The 17,360-nt window shown below is 46.1% G+C and overlaps 1 protein-coding gene across 1 annotated transcript; it reads left to right on the top strand.

Annotated features, from left to right (window-relative positions):
• Window positions 1-11,947: 11,947 nt before the first annotated feature.
• LOC306647723 (vomeronasal type-1 receptor 1-like) lies at window positions 11,948-12,850 on the top strand (the record flags this gene model as incomplete). The annotated part of the gene is made up of 1 exon (XM_079117215.1): window positions 11,948-12,850. The coding sequence occupies one exon, from the start codon at window positions 11,948-11,950 to the stop codon at window positions 12,848-12,850; it is 903 nt and encodes a 300-aa protein (XP_078973341.1).
• Between the last annotated feature and the right edge of the window lie 4,510 nt (window positions 12,851-17,360).

Consider the following 17,360-nt stretch of genomic DNA (forward strand, 5'->3'; position numbering starts at 1 on the left):
AGGAGAAAAGGTAGGGGAAAGCTAAATCCTATGCAGCCTTCTGCACCACCATGGGAAGATCCTCTGACCAAGGCCATTCAGTACCTTTCTAAGCACTTAGATGCCCTTGAATACAAAGAACCCCAAAATTCATGGGACCTGCCCATATTTGAGGACCAAAATAGACAGAGATACAATCAATCATTAGACTTTAAAACCATTAAAAACTTTAAAGAGGCAGTTATGACATATGGACCTCAGGAACCATTTACCATAAGAATGTTTGAGTCTTTGAGTAATTTAAATTTAACTCCTACTGATTGGAAACAGTTGTGCAGAGCAGTGTTATCTGGAGGACAATATCTGTTTTGGAGAGCTCAGTGGCAAGAAATATCTGTTGAAACTGCTCACAGAAACACAGCAGCAGGGTTTCCTGGTAGAAATGTTGATATGCTAACAGGAGACCAATATGCTCCAATAGATACCCCAAATCAATATGATCCTGGAGTGTATGCACAGATATATACAGCGGCAATCAAGGCATGGCAAACAGTCCAAGTATGTGTCAGATTTTTGTAGATCAAGTTTTACAACCCATAAGAAAAATGTATCCAAAACTCATCTGTCTCTATTATATGGATGACATTCTATTAGCTCATCCTGATGATCAGAACCTCCTTGAGATATTTGGGGATATGGCTATCAGCCTAAAACAACATGGGTTGATCATAGCAGAAGAAAATGTATGAACTAGATCCCCTATCTTGTATCTAGGATTTCAAATTATGGACACATTCATCAAACCTCAAAAAATCCAGCTCAGTAAAGATCAGTTAACCACTTTAAATGATTTCCAAAAACTACTGGAGGATATTAACTGGCTTTGACCAACTTTGGGCCTCTCCACAGGAGAATTAAAGCCTTTATTTGACACACTCCATGGGGATCCTGATCCATCTTCTCTAAGATCTTTAACTAATGAAGCTAGAGAAGCTTTAAGTAGAGTAGAAAGGGCTATTGAGTGTGCCCACTGTGATAGAATTAATTTCTTAAAACCACTTCTGTTTGTAGTAATTCCTTCTCAAGATACGCCCATGGGTGTTTTCTGGTAAGATGGACCAGTAATGTGAATAAATTTATCCACCTCTCCTAAAATATAATTGAACCTTATACCTCTATGGTGGCACAGCTCATTCTTCAATGGATAAAAAGTGCAGTTAGAGTGTTTGGTATACATCCTACCACCATTATAACTCCTTATTCTGCCCAACAAGTTGAAATTTTATGTGCTAATGATAATAACTGGGCTATTGCTAAATGCTCTACTTCTTCAAAATTTGATAACCACCCTCCAAAGTTCCCTTTATTGTCTTTTTGTCTTAATCTTCCTGTTATATTTCCCCAAGTAGTTAAAAAACAACCTATTCCCAGAGTATTAAATGTTTTTACTGATAGATCCTCTAATGGTACTTCTGCAGTGGTCACTTGCCAAAATACTATCACTCATATTACTTCTCATAAGTCTGCTCAATTGGTAGAAATGGAAGCTGTAGTCATAGCCCTTATAGAATTCAGGGAACAACTCATAAATCTTTTTACAGACAGTAATTATATTGCCCAAGCAATTCATATATTAGAATTGCCTTGACCTATAGCTCCTCATACTCCAGCTTTTAGGTTATTTCTTCAAATACAGAAGATCTTATGGGAACATAAAGAACCTATGTTTGTTGGACATAGAAGAGCTCATACCAATTCGCCTGGTCCTCTATATGAGGGTAATCATAAAGCTGATCTTCCAACTCAAACTATTTTCATATTTTCTTCAGTAGAACAGACCACTCAATTTCATGCTCAATTTCACGTTAACAGTATGACATTACAACGTAGATTTAAAATAACTAAAGAACACGCTAGAACTATTGTTAAGGGATGCCAATCTTGTGGTATTCATTCTCCAGTTCCACATGTAGGCATCAATCCCAGAGGGCTTTTACCCAATCATTTGTGGCAAATGGATGTTACTCATGATCCCAACTTTGGTAAACTAAAATTTATTCAAATGTCTATTGACACATGTTCAGGATTGATTTTTGCTTCTCTCCATTCTGGGGAAAAAGTTAAAGATATTATCTCTCATTGCTTACAAGATTTTGCAGCTATGGGCGTTCCTAAAATGCTTAAGACAGACAATGGCCCTGCTTATACTTCATCATCTTTTACTCGGTTTTGTCTTAAGTTTCAAATTACTCATAAAACTGGAATTCCTTATAATCCTCAAGGCCAAGTCATAGTGCAGCATGCTAATCAAATGCTCAAGCTCATGCTTTTAAAACAAAAAGGGGGAGATTGGGTTACCCCCAGAGATAGACTGGCTATAGCTCTTTTTACTTTAAATTTTTTAACTATGGATTCAGAGGGTTATTCTTCTGGAGACAGACATTGGAATCCTCATCAGCAACAAAAACCACTAGTCTGCTGGAAAGATGTCCTTACAGGGATGTGGAAGGGTCTGGACCCAGTGTTAATATGGGGGCAAGGATCTGTTTGTATCTTTCCACAGGATGCAACCTCTCTGGTGTGGGTGCAGGCAAGACTCGTCAGACAATTTGCCAATCATTCAGCAGTTGATAAACATCATGAAAACAGTGAACATGAACATGATAATTCTCCTGATGATTCCACTGATTGATGGAAACACTTTACAACTCTGGTCTGTAGTTACAGGACGGCCTTGGCCTCTCCCTTTAACTAACACCTGTTCTGTTTATCCCCCATTTTTTTTACTACTAATAGTACACTGGGTTTACCTGCTATTCCTGTGGATTCAGATATTTCACCTTTTCTTAATTGCTTTTTTTCAACTCTCTGGTAGTTTATGTTTCTCCATTTCTTACAATAATGATTCCACCCATCCCTGTGTCATACTTGGCAACCAAACTCTTGGTACCTAGATGGGGCCCACGTTGCTAGGAGTCTTCCCCTACATGGCCTTCTTTGTAGTCTGGATGTCCAGGTTTCTCTAGAGCTGTCTTTGTAGGTGGAACTGGATCTTTTACCTTTGCTCCTAGATTTAGTACCTACTCTAATAGTTCCTTTTCTGGATATAATTTTTCTTTTCAAAATCCTTTAATGGTAGATACAGCCAATTCTTTTGATTCCTGGTCATTTTGCAGAGGAAGAGCTTGCAGAGACATCAGTGCTCTGTGTATGCTTCAAGGAGGTCAATTTATTAATGGGTTATATGATTATAACACCTCCACAGTGTTTGAAACAGGTCTTATATTTCTAGATCCTCCTCCCTGATTACATTTAAGCCTACCCCTATATGTGTCACATCACTGTTCATCCTTATAATCTCTAATGCCTCCTCCATTAATCATTCTTTAGAGTGCATCCCCTCCTCATTTTTTTTTAAACTCAGTGTTGGAATAGTACTAGTTTTCCTTTAATGATTGTTTTCGAGTTCCTAGGTACCTCCCAATGCCAGTTTTAGCCAATGTGGAAGACCTGCCTGTGGTGTTGTCTCAACATAAGTGGGATTTTGGAATATCTCTAGCCCTGGCTGTGACTGTCGCTGTGTTGGCAGCTGCAGTTACTGCTGCTGGAGTTGCCCTAGCTACAAGTATTCCTACTGCATACGCATTGAACAACCTCACTGGTAGTGTGGCCACGGCTCTTCAAACACAGGAAACCATAAATCAACATCTTCATTCTGGTATAGTCGTACTCAACTGCGTGTTGATCTTCTCCAAGAACAAGTGGATATTTTGATGGACCTTGCTACATCAGGATGTCTTGGACATTATTCAGGACTATGTCTTACAGGGGTTCAATACCATAATTATAGTAGGGCTGCCAATTTATCAAGACAATTTAGTGCTATGCTTAATGTATCTTGGAACTATCAGTTTGATAATCTCACCAGATCACTAGAAGCCCAAACAATCTTAGTAAATTCTACTAAAGTCAAAGTGCCCTCTGTTGCTGATGTAATTACGTTTTTTAGATATTGTACAATGCGGTCACAAATGGGCAAGCATTACGGGGTTCTGTTTAATACTTCAGTTGTTCATTGTGTTAGGATTTTATTGCATGTGTAAGATGCGCCTATGCCAACAAAGGGATAAGATCATTGTAAAAAATGCACTTGCCACCTTAGAAGCTGGAACTTATTCTCAGGTTTGGCTCTCTCAAATGGATGGCTGGTAGTCAAAGATGGGAATGTCTCATGTGACTAACATATCAACCTAAGACAGGAGCCAAGACAATAATATCAAGCTTCTTGATTATCTGATGACGGGTAAGAATGTCTGTAAGACATGTGGACGCCTAAGACAGGCACAGTCGATCCAGATGTAGTGATAGCTATCATGCATCCATTAAAGTTTTCTTCACCTTTTAAAACAAAAAGGGGGAGATGTAGAGACATGCTTACAGCTGTTTGCGGAAGAGATTGTGGTGCGGGAGGACACACCCACCTGCTGGTGCTGGATACCTCTTCCCCCGCCCTTACTGCGCTCGGTTTCCCGGCTGCGCTTGTGCCACAACCCCCGCAATCTCACGCGTGAGGCATCTGACGGAGCACGCAGGAACAACAGGCACCTGGGGGTGCCGCTCTATGCGTGCCACTCTCACCTTGCTTCCACTCCTAGCGGTGGTGGCTTGCTGTTTTCTCTCTTTTCACTGTGTCAGGCAGAGCTGGTGTTGGCACCAAGGCGTCTACTTTTGGAGAGAGGTAAGCAAGGAAGCAAGCAAGCAAGGAAGCACCCCTGAGAAAAATAAAGAAGTTGTTCATTTCCAGTTCGCCTCTGATTCTTTCCTGTGATCTTGTTGCTGCAGGTGGCAACAACATGGCAGAATGCTTCTCCCTGTGATGCACCTGGCAGAATTCTCCTGCCTGTGATGCACTTGGCAGAATGCTTCTCCCTGATCCAGCACATGGCAGAATGCTCCTCCCTGTGTCCACACTTGGCAGAATGCTCCTCTCTCTGCCCATTCCTGGGCAAATGTTCCTTTAAATGCCCACCCCTGGCAGAAGGCTTTCCTGTGCCCACACCTGGGAGAATGCTCCTCCCTATGCCTACACCTGGCAAAATGCTCCTTTCTGTGCCCACATGTGGCAGAAGTCTCCCCCCTCTTCTACACCAGTCAGAATGCTCCTCCCTGTGCTGCACCTGGCAGATGTCTCCTCCCTGTGCTGCAACTGGGTTAATGCTCCTAACTGTGCTGCACCTGGAAGCATGCTCCTCCCTGTGCCCACACCTGCCAGAATGCTCCTCCCTGCGCCCAAACATGGCAAGAATGCTCTTCCCTGTGCCTAAACATGGCAGAATGCTCTTCCTTGTGCTACATCTCACAGAATGATTCTCCCTCATCTGATACTTCAACAATGTTCCTCCATGTGCCCACTTATAGCACAATACTACTCCCCATGCTGCATCTGGCAAAATTCTCCCTGTACTTACACCTGGCAGAAAGCTCTTCCCTGTGCGGTACCTGGCAGAATGCTCCTCCATGTTCCTGAACCTGAAAGAATGCTCCTGCCTGTGCCCACACCTGGTAGAATGCTCCCATCTGTGCTGCAGCTGGCAAAATGCTCCTGTCTGTCCCCACATCTGGGAGAATACTCTTCCCTGTGCTACACCTAGCAGAATGATCCTCCCAGTGCAGGACATTGCAAAATCCTCCTCCCTATTCCCACACCTGGCAGAATGTTCCTGCCTCTGTCCACACCTGGCAGAATGCTTTTCCATATGCTGCACCTGGCAGAATACTCCTCCCTGTGCTGCACCTGGCAGAATGCTCCTCCTTACACTGCACCTAGATGAATTCTCCAACCTGTGCCCCCACATTGCAGAATGGTCCTTCCTGGGACCAAACCTGTCAGAATGTCTCTCCCTCTCCTGAACCAGGCAGAATGCTCCTCCCTGTGCTGTACCTAATAGAATGTTCCTCCCTATGCCTCATCTGGCAGAATGCTCCTCCCTTTGCCCATGCCTGGAGAATGCTCCTCCCTGTGCTGCACAAGACAGGATTCTCCTTTCTCTGCTGCACATGTATGCACATTCCTCCCTGTGCTGCACCTGGCAGAATGCTCCTGCCTGTGTTGCACCAGTATGCATGCTCCTTTCTGTCCCAACACCTGGAGAATGGTGCTCCTTGTACTGCAACAGGTAGAATGTTCTTCCCTATACCTGCTCCTGGCAGAATGTTCCTCCCTGTGCCCCAACCTGGCAGAATGCTCCTCCTTGTGACCACACCTGGCAGAATGTTGCTCCCTCTGCTGAACCTGGCAGAATGATCCTCCCTGTACTGCACAAGGCAAATTGTTCCTTTCTATGCTGCACATGTCACTAAGCTTTTCCCTGTGCCCACACCTGACTGAAAGCTCTTCCCTAAACTCCGCACCTGGCAGAATGCTTCTCACTGTGCTGCAAATGGCAGAATGCTCCCTGTTCTGCACCTGGCAGAATACTCCCCTGGGAGTCCGCACCTGGAAGGATGTTCCTCCCTGTGCTGCACCTGGCAGACTGCACCTCCCTCTGCTGCACATGGCCAAATTATCCTCCGTGTACCCTCACATGGCACAATGCTCCTCTGTGTGCCAGGACGTCGCAGAATGCTCCTCCCTGTGCAGCACATGTATGCATGCTCCTCTCTGTCCCCACACCTGGCACAATGATCCTCCCTGCGCTGCGCCTGGCAGAATGCTCCTGTGCCCGAATCTGGCAGGATGCTCCTCCCTGTGTCTAAAACTGGCAGAATGCTCGTTCCTGTGCTGCAAATGCCAAAATGCTTCTCCCTGAGACCGCACCTGGCAGAATGCTCCTCCCTCTTCTGCACAGGGCAGAATGCTCCTCACTGTTCCCGCACCTGTATGCATGCTCCTGCCTCTGCCCAGAGCTGGAAGAATACCCCCTGGTTTGTGCACCTGGCTGGATGCTTCTCTGTGTGATGCACATGGGAGAAAACTTTTCCCTGTGCCTGCTTCTGGCAGAATGCTCCTCCCTGTGCTGCACCTGGCAAAATGCTCCTCCCTGTGCTAAACCTGACAGAATCCTCCTCCCTGTGGTGCTACTGCCTTCATGTTTCTCCTTGTCCTGCACCTGGCATAATGCTTCTCCCAGTGACCACAACTGGCAGACAGCTCCTCCCTGTGCCTGCACATGGCCAATTCTTCCTCCATGTGCCCATATGTGGGAGAATTCTCCTCCCTGTGCCACACCTGGCAGAAAGCTCCTCCCTGAGTCCTAACTGGCAGAATGCTCCTCCCTGTGCTCTACATGACAGAATGACTCTGCCTGTGCCCACACCAGGCAGAATGCTGCTTTCTGTGCTGAACATGGCAGAAATCTTCTCCCTGTGCTGCACATGGCAGAATACTACTCCATGTGCCCTCACATTGCCAAATGCTCCTCCCTTTGCCACACCAGTCAGCATGCTCCTCCCTTTGCCCACACATGGCAGAATGCTGCTCCCTGTGCCTGCACCTAGCAGAACATTCCTCCCTGTGCCCAGACCTGGCATAATGGCCCTGCTGTGCTTCGACTGGGAGAATTCTCATCCCTGTACCTACACCTGGCACAATGTTCCTCTCTGTACCCACACCTTGCAGAATTGTACTCCCTGTGCTTCACCTGGCAGAATGCTCATCCCTTTGCCCACACCTGGCAGAATTCTTCCCCCTGTGTTGCACCTGGCAGAATGTTCCTCCTTTTGCCCCCATCTGGTATAATGGTCTTCCCTTTCCCTGCACCTGGCAGAATTCTCCTCTCTGCTGCACCTGGCTGCATGCTCCTCAATGTTCTGCAACTTGCAGAATTCTCCTCTCTGTACTCAAACTGGCAAAAGCCCCACACTGTGCTGCACCTGGATGCATGCTCCTCCCTATGCTGCACGTGGCAGAATTCTCCTCCCTGTGCCCTCACGTGAAAGAATGCTCCTCCCTGTCCTGCAAATGAGAATGCTCCTCCCTGGCCCACACCTGGAAGAATGCTCGTTCTTAAGACTGCACTTAGCAGAATGCTCCTTCTTGTGTCCTCACCTGATTGCATGCATGTCCTGTTTGAACAAGTTGTGTACCATTTGGTACCTTGCTTTTGTATATTTGGTCTGTTTTCCTCAACAGGAATCAGTTTCCATGGGAAACATTATTGTTATGTCTCCTGAATCCCACCTGCCCAGAAGAGTGCCTCACCTACTGGGAGAGGGAGGGGACCTTGAAGCACTCTTGTGAGCAGTAAAAGGATATGTCCTTGTGTCACTCTGCCCACTTGAACAACTCTGGTTTCTCCACTAAATTCACATGCTGTCTGTTGTTCAGTTTGGGCATCCTAGAAGTCCCCAGGTATTTGAGCAATCACACTTTGAAGCCCAAGTTATCCATGAGGCTGAAATTCAGCCAGAGCCTTGTGCTCCATGTCCCCTCTCAGTAGGTAGGTCCCTGTGTGCTCTGATCAGCCTCCCCTGGGACCTCTGCTTATGCCAATGTAAAGCCTGTCCCACCTGCTTCTGCCCTTGAGGGGCTTCTCATGGGGAAGGGCTTGCAGACACATGCACAGTCCTCGCCACGTGCTCCCCAGATGACCTCCAGTCCCCATGCAGGTGCTGTCACTGCACCTACAGGTGAGAGGACAGACACTTCCCAGCAAAGTGGTGAGGTCATGGAGTCCCTGACTTTTATCACCTGCCCTGCACACACCTGCACAACGCTGCCTGGGAACACTGACAGACAGCATCATTCAGCTAAGTGTCCATGCATTCATATCACTCCCAGATTCTGAGAAGGAGTCTTCCCCAAATGCACTATCAGACACAGAAGCATGGATCCAGAAGCATGTCCAGCCTGGACATGAAACTATGACAGTGCTCTCTCCCTCTCCCTCTCCCCCTTCCTTCTCCCATCCCTCTCGCCCTTCCTCTACCTCTCTCTCTCCTCTCCCAATCTCACTCTCCACCTCACACACACATTCACAGCAGCTCTTTCAGGAAACACTTCATCTCTCCTTCTTGCTCTGACCTCCCTCTGAGATGTCCTCGCTGGTCCCTGACTAACACTCTCTGCTCATTCTACAGGCTTCGCTCTGCAGACCCAGGTGAGCTTAAGGAAGGTGAGTCCCCAGTGGACACTGACGTCCAGGTGAAGGTGTGGGTATGGTCATGGGCTCTTGCTTTCCTTCCTTCTGATCCCAGGGAAAGGAGGCAGAGCCCAGGGTGATCATAATGCTAAATCTAAAACTACTCTCCTTGGTAGAGGAACAATAAATAGTTGGTTAGATAAAAGTTAAAACAGTTATTTCCTGTGTTGAGGATGAAAAGGTGATTGGGGAAATGTGTGTGAACTGTGATGGGGACAGAGGAAGGGAGAGGCCAGCCAGGGACCCTGAGTGCCTGAGTCTGACTGTAATGCCACTTGGCACCCCAGCCTGTAGTCAGATTGTGAAGTGCTATGCTGCTTTTCATCCCACAATCAATATGTTATTCTGAATAACCCCACACAAATTTTCTTATGAAACAGGAAAGAACACCCATTCTCATCAGGGATGCTTTGGATGGGCAGGCAGGTGCCCTTCCCTGAGGACTCAGGGCATCTATTTTGATCCCGTGTGTCCACACATTCCTAGCATTGTTGGAATCTTTGAACTTTCCTTGCCCTGTGAATTTCAGCACCTATTTATCAGTCAGAATTTGAAAATACACCACAGTGTCACGGGCCCAGGCTCCTGTTAGGGACCTGACTTCATGCCAGCCTGAAGACTCCTGCTGCAACCTGACCCCCTGCTCCCTCGGTACACTGCAGGCCTGGTCTCTCAGCCATCCATATGTTCTCCCTTCCCCTGTGCTTACTCTGCCTCACAGTTTCAGCCCTATCATGGGGCTGTAGTTCACTGATGAGTTTTAACTGCCTTCTGTCTTGCAGATGCTGTAAAGCGATCAGTTGGGACACTCTGCACAAACCCCAAGCAAACGGTGACATGAGTGTGTGCTCCGACTCCACCTCCCACCCCAGCGCTCCCAAGTCCAGCGTCTCTGGTGAGGCTCCTTCCAGACGCCTTTTCCTCCATCTGGAACCTGGAGAAAAGTGTCTCCTGACTCACCCCTGCCTGACCAAGTAAGCAAGATAATTTATTCCCTGCTGCCCTTTTGAAAGCAACCAGCTGCCCTTTAGGGAATAGGGCCAGACACAAGGTGGGTCTCCTCTGCCAACCTCCAACTTGCATTCCACACTGAGCAGCACTTACCCAAGACTCCAATGCATTTGTTCAGTGTTCACACGTCAGTGTGAAGAGAAAAATGTTTTCTCAAATATTGTAAATTGAATATTCATTAAAGCATACCATTATGCTTAAATGACTACCAAGATAAAAGTGGGTAAAGCAAGCATGTTGGATTAGTGGGTTACAATGTCTAAATGTCTCACTGAAGAGAAATAGGAAATACAGATGTGTTCAAAACTTATGCACTGCCTGCATTAACTCCTCCAATGTTATGTGGTTTTGAGATACTTAATTTTTTATTCACATATTCTTGAATTATACTGAAAGGGTTGGTTGTCATTTCTGTAAATAGACTTTTATATATTTCAAATAAATAATGATAACACATTTGCAAACATGATTGTGGACCATAGCCTAACCTTCCTCTTCCAGGGCTGTAATTTTCATATATGTTTCTGTGTTTTATTTATCTGGAATGGTGGTACCAGCCCATAATCCTGGCTACTTGAGAAACTGAGGCAGGAGGATCACAAGTTTGAGGCCAACCTGGGAAACTTACTCAGACACTGTCTCGAGTAAAATATTAAATTGGTGATGGATGGGTTCCTGCTTTCCCCATGGACCCTGCTGTCCCTAGAAAAAGGAAAAAAATTTCTATTTGCACTATTTCAGGTAAGTACAAATACAACAACATAGTGATAATCAAGTGATTTCTTCATTTAACTTTGAAAATTTTTGATTTTGATATGGAATGTGTATACTATTTTTAAAGAATCATGGGAAAATACATATGTTTGTACTATTAAACACAGATCAGATCACTTTACAAAGTGAACGTTTATACCCTTCCACTGTGGCCAGTCTCTGCCCCAATATTTCTGTCCTTATATATTTAAAAAAATATATGCTGCAAATGTCTGGGTCTTGTCTCTAACTATAGAATGTATGCTTGAGAACAACCCACTAAAGCCCACAAGGCTCTGTCTACTCTCCCTGTACACACACCTGCTGGGCACTCTCAACCCTGAAGGCACACATGTCCCTGCACAGGGTTCCCCCTCCTCTCCCTGCAGAGACACCTGCTGAACACCCTCCACCCTGAAGGCATCCATGTCCCTGCACAGGACTCCCTCTCCTCTCCCTGCAGAGACACCTGCTGGACACCCTCTACCCTGAAGGCATCCATGTCCCTGCACAGGACTCCCCCTCCTCTCCCTGCAGAGAAACCTGCTGGACACCCTCCCCTATGAAGGTGCATCCATGTTCCTGCACAGGGCTCCCCCTCCTCTCCCTGCAGAGACACCTGCTGGGCACCCTCAACCCTGAAGGCATCCATGTCCCTGTACAGACCTCCCCTCCTCTCCCTGCAGAGACACCTGCTGGACACCCTCCACTATGAAGGTGCACCCATGTCCCTGCACAGGCCTCCCCCTCCTCTCCCCACAGAGACACTGCTGGGCACCCTCCACCCTGAGGAGGGACCCATGTGAATGCACAGAGCTGTCCATCACTCTCACCTTCACCTGGGAGTTGGAGACTGAGGCTTTGTGCAGTTCAGGTTTTTATTATGTTTTGTTTGAGAAGGTGGGCAGAAAGTCATTGTCTCTTTCATGTGAGGGTATTTAGTATATGGTAAGTATTACGTTGTGTCTTGTCCTGATGGTGACACATTTACTCTCACTTGTTTATCTCCTGACTTTAGGTACTACCCAAACTCTAGTTGCTGATGTGATCCATTCAGCATGGATATGGGGTTTATTTTTCTCACTCAGACAGGAGTAGGATTCCTGGGAAATTTCTCCCTCCTTTGCCTCTATAACTTCACCTTGTTCACCAGACGTCACTTCAGACCCACAGATTTGATTCTCAATCAGCTGGTGCTGGCCAATTCCATTGTTCTTCTCTCTAAAGGAGTACCTCAGACTCTGGCAAGTTTGGGATGGAAACATTTCCTGAATGATAGGAGATGTAAGCTTGTCTTCTATTTTTACAGAGTGAGCACTGGTGTGTCCTTCAGCACCTTGTGTCTGTTCAATGGCTTCCAGGCCATTAAACTCAACCCCGGAATCTGTAGGTGGATCTCGCTCAAGACCAGATCCCTACAGTGCATCGGCTCCTGCTGTCTCCTCTGTTGGACCCTGCATCTCCTCATAAATGCATTTCTGCCTTTAGTAGTGAAAGGCCCACTGAATAAGGAAAATCTCAGTGCAGATGGGAGTCATGGCTACTGTTTCTGGTCAATAGGAGGAAGTCACAGCACCTTACACTCAATCTTATACTTTTCCCCTGACTTGATGAGTCTGGTCCTCACGGTCTGGGCCAGTGGCTCCATGGTCTTCCTCCTGCACAGGCACAAGCAGCAAGTCCAGCACATTCACAGCCATGTCTGCAGCCCCAGACCCTCCCATGAGGTCAGGGCCACATGCACTATCCTGATCCTGACGAGCTCCTTTGTTTCCTTTTACTCCATCTACAGTGTACTGACCATGTGGATGACCCTAGCTGCAAACAGAGGCCAGTGGGTCATGAGCAGCTCTGTGCTGGTGGCCTCATGTTTCCCAGCACTCAGCCCATTTGTGCTCCTCATCAATGACACTCGTGTCTCTCAGTTCCTCTCTCACTGCCGAGTGAGAACAAATTGTGTCTCCTAATCCACTCACCTGGCAAGGGGTCTGTTCTCCTTGAGGTACTTGAATGTTCATGTAAAAATCTGCTCATATTTGAAGAGCCCCCAGTTCAGACTGTCTGACCCTATGGCACAGGAGGTGGCAATATCTCCTCTAGCCTCAGCCCTAGGCCAGACTAAGTACAGACATCATGAACATAATGAAACAGGGATCTGACCCTGTTTCCAATTAGGGAAGTTTAGGATATTTTAAAATAGTGTATTAGAAGAAATTTTTGAGATTACAGATAAGGAAATTCTTTCTTTAATGTCTTATGAAAACTACTGAAGCCTTTTTGCCATTTTGTTTCTAGTGTTTCAGTATCATTTCTTTTTTAAATTAATTATTTTTCCTTGGCAAATAATTATGTATATTTTGGAGATACAATGTGATGTTCTGATCTCTGTACACTTTGTATAAAGAGTCAATCACCTATACGCCCAACATCTCAATAGCATCATTCATTTCTTGGGAGGATGTTAAAAATCTTTTGTTTCAAAAATCTTGAAATACACATTCCATTTTTATTAAATATGGTGATAAATAGTTTTCCAAAGAAGTTTTGAGCCAACATTTTTGGCAGAGGGAAATGAACTGCATGATGGGTGGGAGGAGTCAAGTGCAGCTCACTGGGTGGGCTGATTCTCATGGGATGCAGACAGATGTGGTGAGCAGGGGAGTATGGCCAGGGAAGGTTCTGGGCCTTCACCTAGGATAGCTGAGAAAATCTGAGTGGCTGTTTAAGGTGACAGACAGTGCAGGAATCCAATCAGGGTGATGGAAATCCCAGGCCTCCTCACTAAGCAGTTCTCAGTATGCTGTGTGTGTTGGGGAGGTCTGTAATCCCAGCCATCCTGACCAGTCACCAGAGTGCCAGGTTCAAGCCAGGCTGGGCAACTCAGTCAGACCCTGTATCCAAATGAAAATTTAAAGAGCTGGGGAAGCAGCTCAGTGGTAGAGCACTCTAGTTTTATATATATATATATATAATTAAAATAGTTTCAGTTGTTTCACGTGTTTCTACTAATAACACTGAAAATCTTGAAGGCTGGTTTTTGTCAAGTGCATCGTGTGTTACATAGTCCTTAAAAGCATGATCAGTTTCTAATGGATAACGTCGAGTCTCTAAACTCTTACAAAACGTCTCTTGTCTATTTTCACCGACATGAGAATTCTCATGCACAAAATTATGTAGAATAAAAGCTGCTGTTTAAAGGTCTATCTGAAGAAGAGCAATCTCCTCTGTGATAAAAAATAAAGGAAAGAGAAAATCCCATATTTAATATTTTATATCTTTAAATTTATGAACAAACATCTGTAAATATAGTTATTGAAGTACCAAGTGTTTTTATTTAGTTAATATCAGAATTATGAACTTTTGTAACTTACAACATCAGCACACCCATTTTTATGCATCACTTGTTTTTTAAATAAGAACACATATTCTACCACTATTTCTTGTTTTCTTTAACTTAACAGTGTACAAGGGAAATTGTCATTATTGTTACCCTATTTTACCAGATTTGAACTCAGTATACAGTTTATTGCTTTGCATCTCACATTTCTGAAGTGCAGACAAGGATCTGCATTGTACAAGGACATACCAGCAAACCTCGCCTGAGACCCCCCAAACCAGGGCCCAGGACCTCCCTTCCATGCTGCCCCCTTGCTGGTATAATTCCCAGTGTATACAGCAAGCACCTGTGAAATAGTGCTGACACCCCAGGTCTGACCAGGGAAACTAAGGGAAAGCCCCTGCTTAAGACCCCACGCCTATTATGGGTATGTAAAACCCTGGAAGGAGCTTTGGCCATGCACAATCAGCACTATGGGCAAGTCCAGGGACTTCCATCACCCCTCACTCAGTCTAACCCCTCTGCAACAAGCTCACCCAGGCAGGGCTCAGGAGTGTTTGGGGGACACCCTGGTCTGCCCACTGCACCCTGCAGCACGTATGGCCAGTACCATGCCTTCCCTACTTCTCCTCACCTGGTGTCCCTCTCCTGGCACAATGGGACATTGTCCGGTCACCCAGGTCCCAGGACAATGAGTGTTCATCTGAGGGGAGACTCCTATTGCCTGGTCTGTTTGTGTTGGTCGTTTCCTTTCTAATTCAGCATTCCTGAACACTGTGTTGAACCTTAGAAGGGATTCTATCTGCACTTACACCTTTCCCACCTTCAGTTCAGTGCATACTTCTTGAAAAGCATTTTATAATCTGCTTCAGGAATCCTGCAACCCCCAGGACACTGTTCCTTCCTCTGTGTGGGTTTATGTCTTCCCTAGAAAGCTTCAGGCTTCATGCCCTTCCTTACATATGTGCCACTACTAGCAGGGGGCCAGTGACACCTGGTAGCCCCATTCGCTCCTCAGCACTTGGTTTTTCCTGTTCCTGCAACATTTTGTTGGCACTACAAGGGGAGCATGGCAGCCTCACTGTAGTCTCTGACCTCCTGCACCTTCCACACCCTCCATGTCTGATGCAGCATGCCAAAACAGTGGGAAGGGGAAGCCCAGGCCAAACCCCTTAGTGGGGTTTCCTCAGGAGAGGCAGAGTAAGGGTTGGGATCCACTGGTGTGCTTTCCTGGGCTCTGGGGTTGGAGGCTGTCTCTGGTTATCTGACAGCATGCTCATTCTGAGCAGAACTATATTGGATGTATGAAGTCATGACATGGATCCCCAGTTGGAATCTGAAAGGTAGCTCCTTGGGAGCTCACCTGCAGGAGACAAGGAAATCATCAACTGTGGTTGTTCCCCATGGTTAATGGGCACTGACAGCAGAATCTAAAAACAGCACACAGGAAACTACTGGTGTCATGGTTATTTGGCATCATTTTGGGGAATTTTTGATGATAGTGGAGATTTTAAAGAGCAGGATGTAATTTCCCAGCAGCAGAGAGTTTGCTTCTCAGGGGAAGGGAGAAGCACAAAAGAAATAGATGGAGTCCATGGTATCCATCCTTCAAAAATCTTTTGAAATTGTAGAGCATTAGCCAGGACAATACAGGTGAAAAGTGGGGACGTGCAACAGTGGAGCATGGCAGAACTACAAAGGTCTAAAGTATGGGTCGAGGTGGCCATGCCGTGATCCCAGCCACTCAGGAGGCTGAGCAGGACTCATTTCAAGGCATGCCTGACACCTTACCATTTAGATTCTACCTCAAAACTAAAAAATAAAAGTGCTGGGGATTCTGGGGATGTAGCTCAGTGGTCGAGCATCCCTGAGTTCAATCCCCAGTACAAAAAAATAAGAAGAAGAAGAAGAAAAAGAAGACAGGAAGAGTCTGTAGACAGTTAATATCTGCAGATCGAAATAGAAGGGTTGATGAGTTGACCAATGATGGAGACAGAAGTGTGATTTTGCAGTGATTGCTGGTTTCTTGGGTGAGGCACAGGTCCACACATGTGCTTTGGAGGTGCATGACCTACTGATTGGGTCAAGTCTCTGCAATGATTCGTGGTATTTGTGTGTAACCAAGAGGATGCAGAAGTCCTGGTTAGAGATGCAAGTGAAGAGTTTATGATGGACACCTGAAAACCACCAGGGAGTGAGTGGTCTCTCCCTGGGGACTGAGAGGCTGACACCATGAGCAGATGTCTCTGGAAGCACAGAATTGTACCACTAATGCACTTCCCTTTCTTCCTGGGAGAGTGGGAGTAAGCCTCAGGCAGGGAGCCCATCAGGAACCTGGGATAAACAGATGAGACCTAAAACCAATATCTCCTCAGTCTCAAAGGAAGAAAGTAAGAGCCTCATTCAGTACATCAGGGACACAGAGGAGTGGGTGGGTTTTACCTGGAGTAGGGTCATCTGCTGTGGGAAAATCCTGTACTGTGGAGCTCTCCTCTGGGTGCTGGATTTGGAGCATATCTCCAACGTGGATGTACATCCACGTGGTGGGCCTGGGGCACTGAGTATGTGGGTCTCAGGACTCACCTGGAAGATGGCTTACCCAGAGGTTTGGACCTCTATTAGAAGCCAATAAAAACTCGCCAGTCAACATGGCAGGACTACTGGAGCCAGAATGTGTGCAGCTGAACTTGACCTGTGTGATGTTTTTAACTTTCTTCTGGAAGTTTAGGCTCAACACAGTCGTGTGTCAGAGGAGTAGCTATTTGGTCCATAGGATGTCCACCTTAGTTGATCCCAGGACTCCAGAGTTCCTCCTTCTCCACTCCTTAGGAGGTGGGGGCATGATAGAAAAATGTATGAAGTTGAATGCTGTGGAATGAAGAGACTCATTTAGAGAGGCATTGTCAGGTTGGATTTTTAGGGGATGAGGTATTGGGGATTGAAACCAGGGGCATCTTACCACTGTACCACATTCCTTGTCCCTTTTTATTTTTTACCTTAGACAGCATTTTGCTGAGTTGCCGAGGCTGACTCTGAATACAGCAATCCTCCTGCCTGAGGCTCCCAAGCCAATGGGGCTACAAGTGTGGACCCCCACACCTGGGTCAGGTTGGAAATTTGAAAGGACTTATTTGAGGAGA

Source organism: Sciurus vulgaris (assembly GCF_902686455.1).
Source record: "Sciurus vulgaris genome assembly, chromosome: 17".
Lineage (NCBI taxonomy): Eukaryota > Metazoa > Chordata > Mammalia > Rodentia > Sciuridae > Sciurus > Sciurus vulgaris.